Below are 12,296 nucleotides of genomic sequence, written 5' to 3' on the forward strand. Positions count from 1 at the left end.
GAGGCTTATGGCATGCCTCAGCTGCCCATTGGTGCCCCTGCTTTGGGGATGGCAAACACTGAGGCACCGTGCCAGCTGGAGGTTTATAGCGCCCTTGTTAATGTGCTGTCTTTCTCTCTTCAGAGTCTACATTGGGGAGTGCCTGACTCTCACGCCTGTTCTCTCTGACCTGCGAGTTGATGGTCTCTGTCGCTGGGGAGTGCATAAACCCTCAGGCAGTGGCTGGAGGCATCAGGTTGTGGGAGGAGGCATAAGGGGTGAGACAGGCATAGCACAGACAGGATGGGAAGGTTGCTCCTGCATATCCCCCTCCCTCCTAACAGGAGAGCGAGAGCTTCTGGGCACTTTGTCTGCCCCAGCTATAGGGAGGCACGTTCCCCTCTGAGCAAGGCTGGGTTGGGAGCCTGGGACTCCACAGACGCTGGGCCGAGAGGGGAGAGGGCCAGGTGGGTGCTGGGAATCCATCTTGCTTTGCTGTGGGAACAGGTCAGAGGGCAGCACCCCATTTTCTTAGAATATTCAGATTTAACCCACTCCAAACATGGGGCCTGGCTTCCTAACCCAGCCCCTTCTGTGTCTCTTGGCTCAGCGGGAAGCCGATGTTGTCCTTGCCCCAGGTAGTCTGGTCCCCAGAATGGGAGGGAGGGAGTTATGAAAGCACCTACAGCCCCGTGAATCCACAGCAGCAGAGCGCAGGAATGTCTGGGGCAGTCCAGCGTGGTTGGGGTTCTGCCAGAGCCTGAGCCCAAGGCCAGGCTGTGCTTGGACCTGAACATCCACCCCCAATATTATTAATCATCTTTGCTACAGTAGTGCCTAAGGACTAAGCAAGCATGGGGCCTACTGAGCTAGGGGTGCCAGAGCCTGGCAGGCTGCCCTTGCCCCCCTTGTGAATCCTTCTGGTGGCCAGCGCAGTGCAAGGGGGCCATCAGGTGCCTGGTGCAGGCTCCCCAGGCTGTGGAGGGGGCAGCTAGGCACTGTGGGTTCCTGAGGTACCTGTCAGAGGCAGGTGACTATCCCCCTCTTTTATCCAGGGCCTTTCTGCCTGAGGCCATCCCCTCTGTTCCCCCAACAGGGAGCTGACCTGGCCCACAAGTGGAGCCCACACCCATCCCTCTCTTGAATGTCCTTTGCCCTCTGCAGTGCTTTCCCAGGTCTCCCAGTCTGTCACAGCCTCTCCCAGCCCAGTCAGGTCAGGATCATCAACCGCCATCGCACCCATGGGGAGACCGAGGCACATGGAGGGTGTATGTCTTGCCGAACGTCATGCAGCGTGTCTGTGTCAGCGGCACAGCTGGGAATAGAACCCAGATGTCCTGATACCACCGGGTGTCCTGACTCTGTCCTGTGTTATAACCACAAGACCATAATTCTCCTCACCCAGACTCAGAGGAGGATGGGGGATCCTTTCTCCCAGGCTGCATCTGGCTGGGGTGGGGGAGGGAGCCCTGTTTACTCAGAACTGACTCAGGTTGGAGCTGCAGTTTGCACTCAGACTGCCTGATTCACCGTCCAGAAATAACCCTGTGGAGTGTGCGTGGAGAGCCATGCAGCTCCCCAGCCTGTGTGATTAGTCTGTCTCTGACTCCCAGCCGGTCACGTGTCTCCCACGGGGCAGTGGGTTGGCGCCCTGCATGGGGTGGTGCTGAATTCAGGTGGGCGAGAGGGTGAAGGTGAATTGCTTCCCTGCGGGAACATCCGACGGACCATGAAAGTGGGACTGGATCCCTCTGTGAGTATATGGACCTGGGGGAGGAGGTTATGTGGGGATGGGGCTAGCAGGAGCAGCTGTGAGCGGGGTGCTGAATCCCTTTGAGCCACGGGGAGCACTTCTCTTGTGGCTGTTGCAGTTCACCCTCTCGGTCTCTAGCCAGGGTCAGTGCAGGTTGGAAAGGCTGCTGCAAGGGTTTTTGTGCACCCTACCCCTGGTTTTCCTTTGTTCCTCTCCCTTTCATTGCTCTGCCCTGACCTTTGCCCCGTTCTCCTCCCTCGCTCTACCTGGGCTGGGAATGCACCTGGAGCAGCGTGGGTGCTTGCACGGCTGTGCTATGCCAAAACTAAACGCACTCTGCTCTGGCCTGTCAGTCATTGTCCCAAGACTGGGATAGCAGGGGGCTGCAGGTTTGGACTGAACTGGCAGAGCTGTGGGAGGGAGGTTGTCATTGGCCCTCTGATGCTATGTGTGGTGCCTGCAGCTGTACAATCAGTCCCTGATTTTCATCCCTTTCTGAAGGAAAAAGCTGGCAAGGCCCAGTGTCTGCTATCTGGGCTCTTCAGAGACTTCATCTCAACTTGCAGGGCTGTTTAATGGTTGATGGCACCTTTGTGGCATGTGACCCGTATCTCTGTGGGTCCATCAGGCCACTGGTTTTCCAGACTAGTTGAGATTGGCTGTGAGACTGAGCTGGTCCGGGTTGTGAGTATGTGTCTGCATATGTGTATGTGCACACGCAGCTCTTCTTGCTTCCTTAGCAATCTCCTGCACTGATTCACGGGACAGCACTGGCATCTGCAAAGCAGGTGGTCACTCATGCGCCCAGGCAGCGATGGGAGCAGCCTGATGGGAAGAAGTGGAGGCCGAAAACCTTTTGGAATAAATTCCTGGGATTGGGATTGTCAGGCTTTGGGAAGTAGTAACAAGGGGTTGCAGGCACCTGGTGGTGGGATGGGGCTGCTAGGGAAAGCACCTCAAGGGGTAGCCCGGTCCCCTGCATACCAGACAAGTGCCATGTGGCTGGAGGTTCCTTGCAGCGTGAACAGGTACCAGTTAGGGACAGAACATGGATTAGTGGTTACAGCCGGGCACTCAGAACCTGGAGTTCTGGGATCAGATCCTCCATGGACCTGATATGTGGTCACGTTAACCTGTATGAAACAAATGATTCAAACAAACCCTTCCTCGTCCCTCCCTTTCCTGTACATTGGAGTGAGTAATAGCACTGTACTCTGGCCCAGAGCCAGGAGTGTCAGGGAGCAACATTTGGCAGAGGGCGGGGGCAAGAATGTGCTAGGACGGGTTGTGTTGTGTGCACACTGTGTAACTAATGAGTGAGGGGGCCACTTGTTCACTCAGGTAAATCTGGGGAGCTCTGCAGGCTTTTAGATAGACACACGTGTCCTCTCACCTCCCAGAAGTGTGTTAATGAATGAGAACCAAGTCCCTTGGCACCAGGTGGGGATTCGTGGAGCCTTGGAGAGGCCCAGTCCTGCCCCTCATGATCTACAGGGGATTGAACACTTCACTGTGATTAGGAATTGACTGGTCCTGGCAAGTCTGTTTTGTCTCGGTGCTGCTTCTCTTTTGGGGGAGGGGATTGCTTATCTTTTGTAAACAGGGGGTCCCATCTGGGGTGTGATTTGCAGCAGTGTACTAGAGCTTGAGACGCTGTAGGTGACCTTGGACACTGCAGAAAGGGTGGGAAGCGGATGGGTCCATGCATTCTGCTTCCCTAGGTGACTAGCAATGTAGATAAATCCCTGCTATGTGAGTATGACTTTTGTCCTGAGAACATCCCCTTAATAATACGGCACCGGCTTCTGCTTGGTTTCCTACTCTGGTGGGAAGCAAATGCTGCCAGACTCTGGGGGCTCAGATCATGGGAGGGAGAGTGCTGTGGAATCAGTGATTCTGGGCTGGAAGCAGACAACAAAAGCCATGGAGGGAGCTGGCAGAAGCAAACCCTTCCTCTGGTTGTTGCAGAAGCAGCTGCCCCAGAAGCAGGTGGGATGCTGTGTCTGGGTTGATTTTCTGGGGGGATTCGAAGAGGATGAGACATTTGTTGGGGTTCCCTTGTTTTCTTTTTCCCCTCCCCAGATGTCCTGGAGCAGCTAGATGGGCTCCATTGAAAGCAGTGGAGGCTGCGCCTCTATCTCCTTCGATCCCCACTGCAGGGCAAGGCAGGCTGGCTCCACACCCATCCAGTGGAGAGGAGGACTCTGGGAGCCTCCCTCTGGGCTATGTGAAGCTGTGCTGCTGAGCTCTCTCAGTGGCCAAGGCACAAAGCTCAGATTGCGCTTCACAGCTCCAGGTGCCTTTCTGGCCAGCACTGCCTTGATACAAATCCGAGTCCTGGGAGAAGCCCTGCTCTTGAAACAGCCCCTGGCACCAATAGGCAATTGTCTCAGGTCCCTGGTTCAATTGAAGAAGAGCGTTAGTCTTATTTTGGCTTTAAACCAAACTTAGTTCAGTTTAACTTTAGTTGCTTGGGAATCCGTTTAAACTAAATGACAATCGGAGCATGCACACTCTGGCCTGCTCCAGTTCAACTAAATGGGCTTAACAAACAATTTAAGCTAAACCAGTGCCACTCTCTCATGTACGCCCAGACCCTGCCCCCTGCCCTTGCAGCTGAGCAAAGGGCTGTCTCACTCAACCTGTCTGCTCCTCCCCACAGGGGTCCTCGTCCCATGCAGCATGCTACCCCAAGCTGGTGGGCCAAGACTTGTGATTGGGAGCTGTGTGTTCATCCAGTGGTGGGAAGAACAGGGCCAGTATGCGGGGGATCGAGGGGTGGGGGGTCAGTGTTTTAGTCCAACACAAGTATCACTTCAGGGAGTTTGATGTCATAGGGTGATGCAGGGATGGAGTGCAAGAGGGGAAAGCCCCGGACAGTGGGGCCTGGGTTCACATGCCTCCCAATTCCTGCTCGCTTGGCCCCCCCATATCTGTGTGAGGACCCATCCCAGCAGGCAGCCCACCCACACCTTCCTCCCTGTAACCCCTGCCCAGGAGCGCCAGCGCCTGGAGACCATCCTGAACCTGTGTGCGGAATACACCAGAACTGATGGTACCACAGACACAGGCAACTTGCACCAGCACTTCCCGAGTGATGGAGATGCGACCATCAGCATCCTGACAGCCAGGAGGCACTCCAAGGGCTCAGCCAGCCTGGCTGCCTTGGGCCTTGGCAAGGCCATAGAGGAGACTGGAGAGGCCCTAGGGCCCCAGCAGAGGGAGAGCCTGGAGAAATCAGATGAGGAGAATCTGAAGGAGGAATGTAGCAGCACAGAGAGCACGCACCACGAGGTGAGGGGAGGCAGGGCCCAGTCCGTGGAGAGAACCCACCAGGAGGGATGTGGGATCAGGGCCTGCCCAGTGCGTGGAGAGAACCCACCAGGAGGTGGGGGGGACCCCGCACGGCACAGAGCACATACCACAAGGTGTGTGGGGGGGGGCCCACAGCACAAGAGAGCACCTGCCCTGAGGTGGAGGGGGTGGAGTGGTTCTTTTGGGGAGGGGGGAGGGAGGGAGGGCGTGTCCTGCAGGGGACTCAGACGTGCTTATGACCCGAGCTGGGCATGGGCAGTGATGGGTTTCTGGTGTATCAGAGGAGGGAGTGGCTGTGAGCTCTGGGGCAGGGCTCTCTTTTTGCTGAAGTGATGTGCGCACTCCCTACTCTGTGAATAGCAAATAAGCAGTCCCCCAGTGACATCACCGTTTCTCCCAAGCAGCACGAGGACTCGACGGGCTCCAAGACCAAGGAGGCTGCCCTGCTGGAGGAAGAATGGGTGCGGGTGCTGGGCCACGTGGATGAGCTCAAGAGCCATGTCAAGGAGCTGGAGCAGCAGCTGCAGGAGTCGTCTCATGAGGTGCGGGAGGGACCCTTTCTACTGCTCCTGGTGTGGGGGAAGGGTGCAGGACACTCACTGGGGCCAAGGTGGAGCCCTGCACTGGACAGGGGTGAAGGGCCCTGGCTGTGGGTTCAGAGTGGAACAGTGCTGGGGTAAGTGCATCCGGCATCCCCAGCCTCACTTCTCTGGAGTTCTGTGGGACTCTGCCCTTAGAGAGCTTTGGCCGGGCTCCACTCCCCTTAGACAGGGGAAGGACCCAGACCAGAGCCTTAAATCTGACCCCTTTAAAGTTTTGTTTGTTTTGGGGGGGGAAAGAATGGAAGGTCAGAACTAACCTTGACAGGTTGGGTCTGGCTCTGACTTGAGGCTTCATGGGGCCTGACTCTAATTCCCATGTTTGATGGAGCAGAGATCCAGAGGGGAGAGCATGTGAGGTCTGAGAACCATTGAACCTGGCCATTAGCCTCAGCCCTGACCTCCATCTGGGCCTGACCCAAATCCAGTTGCCCTTCTTGGCTCATCTCTGCCAGCAGAGCCATGTCCCACCCAGGTGTTGCTGTGCCTCGGGGGGGCCCTGCCGTGAGGTTGGGAGATGAGGGCTGGCATGGGCAGCACTGCTGTAACATGGCTGTGTTTGCCTAGGCGGAGATGGAGCGGGCATTGCTGCAGGGGGAGCGGGAGTCAGAAATGATACAGCTGCAGCAGGAACAGAAGATCGTGCAGCAGCTGCAAGAGAAACTGTGCGAGCTGGACTCCAGCATCCAGAAGGAGCGGGACAAGGTAAACCCCAGAGCTGAGAGTTCCCCTGTCTGTGCTTTGGAGCAGTGAGTGCAGGGTGCACCCCAGAGCCCCCCCCCAAGGGGCTTCTCAATCCCAGGTCCCCTCTCTGCTGGAAAGTGTTGTCCCTGCACACATACTTCTGGCTCCGGTGTCGAAGAGACTGACCCATCTGGTCACCCGCTGATCTTGGAGGAGAATGGCACGGGTTCTGTGCAGTGCACGCACCGGCCAGCCGTCCCCAAGAAAGCTTGTGTCATCTCCCTCTGGGCCCCCCTTCTCAAACGGTTTCCCATCACCTCCTGGGTGGGCATCTAAAGTGCCATTTCCATGAGGAGGGGGCTGCCCCGGGCACATTCGTCCCCAGATAGGAGGTGCTGGATTTATTGCAGCCAGCTTGAGACAGCACTTCCTCTACTCAGAGCATTTCCCTTCTCTCTGCCGTTGTCTGGGATCCTGGAGCAGACTGACCACTGGCTTGGGAGCTTTGTCAGCCTGTCTGGGGTTGGAACTGTCCATTCTTGGGGCTCTGGTGGGGGAGGGCAGCTCCTTTCGGTGCTTGGGGTGCACTTTGGGAGTCACCTTTGCACTCGTTGAACCTTTCCACAAGGTGCCAATCTCTGGAGCTTTCTCTGTTGGCCTCAGCCTTCACCTGGGCAGCACATGGGTTACTGGCCCATCATGCCCCTTTGCTTCCTACACTGGCCTTGGTGTATAAGGTTTTGCAGTGAGTTTGTCAGTTCTGTATATGCCCCACCAATCGTCAGCTCCAAGTGCTCATGTGCAAGTGGTGATGAAGCTGCAGTGCTTTGCTTGCTGGAGACCCTCATGTCGCTCCATTTAAAGCATCATTCAGCTTTGACCATGATGCCACCATGGGGTCATTAATTTCCCAACTTGTTGACTGAGACATGGTTCCCAGAACGCTGGAGAGGAGGGGGAACAAGAGCCAGACTGCACCTTCCAAAGACCATTATCTCAGCCCCCCCTTCCAGATCTGGGGTCTTGCTTGCTCCATGCTTCTTAACAGTGAAAACAATACCTCCACACCTATGCAGAAACGCGCACAACTCCAGAAAGAGATCTGAATGCAGTTTCCTCTGTGGTACCCGTGGCAACCTTCCAACCCTCATCCCTGAATGTCCCCTGCAATAACCTCTGCAGGACAAACTGTACCCCCATTCCCATCAGAAACTGCACCAAAACCCCCCTTCCTGCTGATGATTTCTGCCCTTCACAGCAACAGAACCCTCTGCTGGTGCCCCCTCAGAACTGCATATCCACACAGGGACCTATCTCAAGGAGTCTTGTTGGAGATGATCCATTCCCGTGCAGGAAGGTAACTGGCTGCACTGGAGCGCAGTCCCAGGCTTGCTGGAATGCGTTACTCTGTGGAGCAAGGATCAGTGGGAGCTGAGCATATTCCCAGCAGTGAGATCAACTTTCACTCTCCGTCCAGCTCTCTGAGAACCTTTGCCCTTGTCCCTCCAGGGATTCCGTACTGCCCCCACACAGTGAATGGATGTTTGTGCACTCCTTGTCCTCTCCATGGCAACCCAGTGGGGTGTAGCCATGCTGGCACCATGGCTGGAAATGCACCAGGTCCTGATTCATTTCATTGGTGATTATTTCTGAGGCTGGACGAGGTGAAGCCTGTGAGTGGCAAGACGAAGGCAGCCCCTCCCGCACAGATGCAATGTGCTGGGGTGGTTGTTTTTTTAAATTTTACAGCCCTTTTAAAAACCATTCCTAGTGAAACAACCGGCTCCATATGGAGTCAGGAGGGGGACTAAAAGAAACCACACTCCCAAAGCCTCTGCCATCTTAACCTTCGCTTTCCTAATCAGTCTGCACTAAACTCTCTCTAACAGTGCCCACTCTGAAATGTGTCTCTAATCCCTCATGCCTCTGCATGCTATGGGGCCCCACATAACCTCCAGCACTTGTGCACACAGCAAACACCTGGGCTTAACTAGGGCAGCTGTTCTTTAGCAATGCTGTGTCCTTGAGACATGTCCTCTGAGCCGCCCTGGACCAGGAATCAGTGCTTCTGGACTAGCATCTAAATCCACCCATTCGTATAAATTCAGATTTCCATTAACGCTGTGGGAGCATGAGAGAGAGAGACATGGATCACTGTTCATAATGTTCCTGGTTTTTAAATTTCCTTCTGAACATTTAATCACATAGTGCAGACAGAGGAGAAGGTGCAGGGGGCACATTAGGGACAGTCAGAGTAACCGCAGCTGGACATGTGCCTTTGGGAATATTGTTTGCTTTACACAAAAGATGATGAAAAATCAAAGCTAATAGACTTTCATATTTGACTTGGGTTGAGAATTGAAGCTTTCCTACATGATCTTTATTCACCCTGGTCTGAGGGAGCAGCATGGAAATCCACTTCACTAGTGAGCAGCCCCATTGGCTGCTCCTCTGACCAATTAGACCCTCTCTGTGACAGTTATGTGACTGCTTACCAATTGTTAGTGGCATAGCGTCCCTGGATCCAGGTTAATTTGGGGACACAGCTGCCCATTCTAGCCGAGCTGTAACCAGGTCCTTTGACCCACTTCTGGTTGTAGTGTAGATGAGTTCTTGGTGTAGCTAGTAGCCTACCCTGTGGGGCACTGACGTGGATTCTCATGTTGATAGGGGGTCTCATGCTCTGTCTCTGTTGGTTACAATGGAGTGTTTCCTGGCCTCTTGCTAGGAGTTGGCAGAGGGAGAGGGGGATTGAGTTAGCTCCTCGGAGGATGTTACTCTTACATTTTTCTGCATCGTGATTCTGATGGTTTAACCCCAGGGAGTGGAGAATCAAGCTTGGAACTCTCCAGGTCACCACCTCCCTCCCCTCTGGCCACTGCAGGAGCATTCATTATGGTCTGTCTGTTCTGTGAAGATGCCCCTGTGCCCTGCACCCAGTATGCCCCACTTCATACTGGGAGCTGTATATTTAACGGTTCCTGGGAGCTCCTTAATTCTAAGGAGGATTTTGCCTGTGGCTTTGATGTGGTGACTCTGCTTGCAATGTGGGGTGAGTCTGACCCAGATTGCAATGCAGAGCAATGAGGCATCTCTGATTAAAGTGAGCCTCCTGGCTTTCACACTGAAGTGCAGTAGACACCTGGAGTGCATGTGGGTTTCTTCCCAGTCTGGAGACGTGACTCACTCCACAGCACTTTGTCAAGTTAAACAAGCCATCTGGCATGAGGATGCTGGCATGCTTGCGGATTGCTAAAAGGCAGCAGACTACTGCAGGGATGGGGAGGTGGCAGGGTACTTGATACAGCTCTGCCCGGGAATTCTATTGTCACTTAGAAGCAACTGACTTAAGTGGATGTAACTAGCTGGGCTTGTATGGCAAATTCTATTCTATGAATAGAAATGAATTGTGTGATCTCATGCATGCGCATGTGTAGATAGGTATTACAGTGTTGTCTGAAATGCTGGGTGGTCATGAACCTTACTCACATCAGTCTAGTGCAGGACATCTGGCAATGTTTGGCACTGGAAATTTGGACCCTAAAAGCATAACATTAGTGGTTAGAGATTTCCTAGAAAACTGCAGGAGCTTGTTTAGATGAGCCCAAACCCTCCATTTAGCAGCCTCTGAGTGTGATGGGGAGAGCATGGATCTCCTGTTTTGGAGACAGCCCACAGCCTTCCAAGGCCTGTACTCATTTTACTATATGGAGGGGTGATACTCAGAGTTATAAGGTGCAAATACTCTGAGGGGTTGCTTTCTAGTGCTTAGAGTATGGGTCAGGGAGTCTGGACTGCTGGGTTCTATTTGTGGCTCAACCACTGACTTCCTTTGTGTTCTGAAACAAGTCACTTCGCTTGTTAGTGCCTCAGCTTACCTACCCATAAAGTGGGTTTCATAACACTTCCCCTCACAAAAGTGTTGGTAGGGGTAATCCACTTCTGTTTCTGACTCTTCAGATAAGAGATTCCCTAGAAGCCACAGAACATTGTGCCATACCTAGGTAGATGTTGTAAATGCTGGTGGTCACGGGTTCATACTTTTTTTAAAAACAGTTGCCCAGGTAGCCAGCACTCAGTGCCGAAAACCAGAAATAATAAATGCTAGAGCTGAGCCCAAACTAGTCCCAGATCTTTCAGTCATAGATTTTAAGACCAGAAAGGACCATTAAATCATCTAGTCTGATCTCTTATATAACACAAGCCAGATCATTGTATCCAGTTACTGCTGTCTTGAGCCCAATACTATATAATAAAATAATATAATTAATATATTGCAATAATCTGACCATCCCAAACTTCTCAGCAGTTTAGATCCAAACTTCATGGCTCAAACCATTTGTAACATATTCCGTATTGCCCGGCTGGTGCCACCCTGTAAATAGACGCTTGTGCCCTGTGCAAGCAATTACTGCCACTGTTGTTATCTCATTCAGTCGCAAACTTCTCAGCGAGTCTCAGGGGTTGTCTCATGTAACTATGGATTTGAAAACAATGCAGGGATTGGAGGCAATATTCATATTTCCTCTTTCTAATTTGCACTAACTGGTCTCATCATTCTGCATTGGTATGAGAGAGAGTCTCACGTTACAGGGTTTTGATGCAGATTTACCCCAAATTAGGGGTAATCCAGTCTGGGGTTTCCCCCATTCAATTTGGTGGAGGTAAAATGGGCAGGATGGGAGGAAGGATCGTCATGGGGCTATTGCTTGGGAAAGGGAGTCAAGAGTTTCCCGGTTCTCCAACTGGCTCACTGTGTGACATTAAGCAAATCACTTGCTGTCTGACTCAGTTTCCCCACCTATAAAATAAGTATAAACTCCCCCGGACGTCTTGAGACCAAAGTGCTGCTCTCATTGGTTACATTGCATTGCTTTGTTAATCCAGGGCACATGAACAGTGGGTTTTTATCATCAATTTTTATGCTGGCAGAACCCCCAAAAGAACCCTAGGAATTGCAGGGGGCTCAGCGTCTCTGAAAATCCAGCATGTTGATGCAGGACTGAAGCCAACTACATATTTAAACTGGGTGGAAGAGTGGGGTGTGAACCTGTTTCTTCCTCTCTTTAGGCCAGGGACAAGTGTCCTCTTTATATCCTCTCTGTCACTAACTCACTGAAATAAAACCTGAAATGTTCCCCAGGACCCAGGGAGTGAACCTGTATTAACTGAGAAGAGATTGGATCTTAGTCTCTCGTTTTTTATGTTGTCCATAAGGAAACTAGAATGCCAGGACATCCCTGTCTATGGAACAGGACATTTGACTGGTAGTGTCATCTCTACATTTTTCTTTACAATTATTTGATGGTGTCCTGGATTTGAAATATCTGTTTTAAAATGATGTTCCTGAGACTTACTTAAGACAAAATGTAAGGCCTATGAAAATGCCCCTGATGACAGGCTGTGCAGGACACCTAATTGACAAAGCCATTCCCAGTGCTGTGCTGACATCATCCCTGATGATGAAGCCGTGTTAAAAGTAATCTGCTCGAGGCCTAGAGGGGCCTGGTATGTGCTTTGTGTTGAGACGTGAGACTGAGGTCCAGTCCTGCGCAATAACTGTTCTAATCCAATCCAGCCCTGGATGCCAACTGCTTTTGCTTTTTAAATCTTTTGGAAAATGCCTCTTTGACATGCCCTTCCCCTGTCCCCCTTTTCTCTCTGGCTTGAGCCACTGTCTAATTCTCCAGCTTCTGCATGGCGCGGATTTGAGAAGTGTGTTTTCTCTCTTTTTTTTGTTTTGTTTTGTTGTTTTTTCCCTGATTCAGGAAAGGGCAAAGGTTGATGCTGAAAGGAAGGAGCTAGAGAAACTCCAGGCGCTTTACAATGAGTCGAAGAGCCAGCTTGATAACTGCCCTGAGTCAATGCGGGAGCAGTTACAGGACCAGATGAGAAGGGTCAGTGTTTAACCCCCACCCTCCTGGATCACTGCCCACTCACCCTCTCATCCATGCCCATAGCTCCAG

The 12,296-nt window shown here is 52.6% G+C and overlaps 1 protein-coding gene across 11 annotated transcripts in view; it reads left to right on the forward strand.

Moving 5' to 3' along the window:
• The window catches only part of PHLDB1 (pleckstrin homology like domain family B member 1), a 112,872-nt gene that overhangs the window by 70,185 nt on the left and 30,391 nt on the right, over positions 1-12,296 (forward strand). For 5 of the 11 annotated variants that reach the window (XM_054049547.1, XM_054049549.1, XM_054049550.1 and 2 more), the window contains exons 7-11: positions 4,730-5,026; positions 5,449-5,589; positions 6,214-6,351; positions 7,589-7,687; positions 12,099-12,227. In XM_054049547.1, coding sequence (XP_053905522.1) covers positions 4,730-5,026; positions 5,449-5,589; positions 6,214-6,351; positions 7,589-7,687; positions 12,099-12,227 — 804 coding nt within the window. The remainder of the gene's footprint in view (positions 1-4,729; positions 5,027-5,448; positions 5,590-6,213; positions 6,352-7,588; positions 7,688-12,098; positions 12,228-12,296) is intronic. The other 6 variants (XM_054049558.1, XM_054049555.1, XM_054049556.1 and 3 more) reach the window with 4 other exon arrangements.

This window comes from Malaclemys terrapin, chromosome 15 (assembly GCF_027887155.1).
Source record: "Malaclemys terrapin pileata isolate rMalTer1 chromosome 15, rMalTer1.hap1, whole genome shotgun sequence".
NCBI classification, from domain to species: Eukaryota; Metazoa; Chordata; order Testudines; family Emydidae; genus Malaclemys; species Malaclemys terrapin.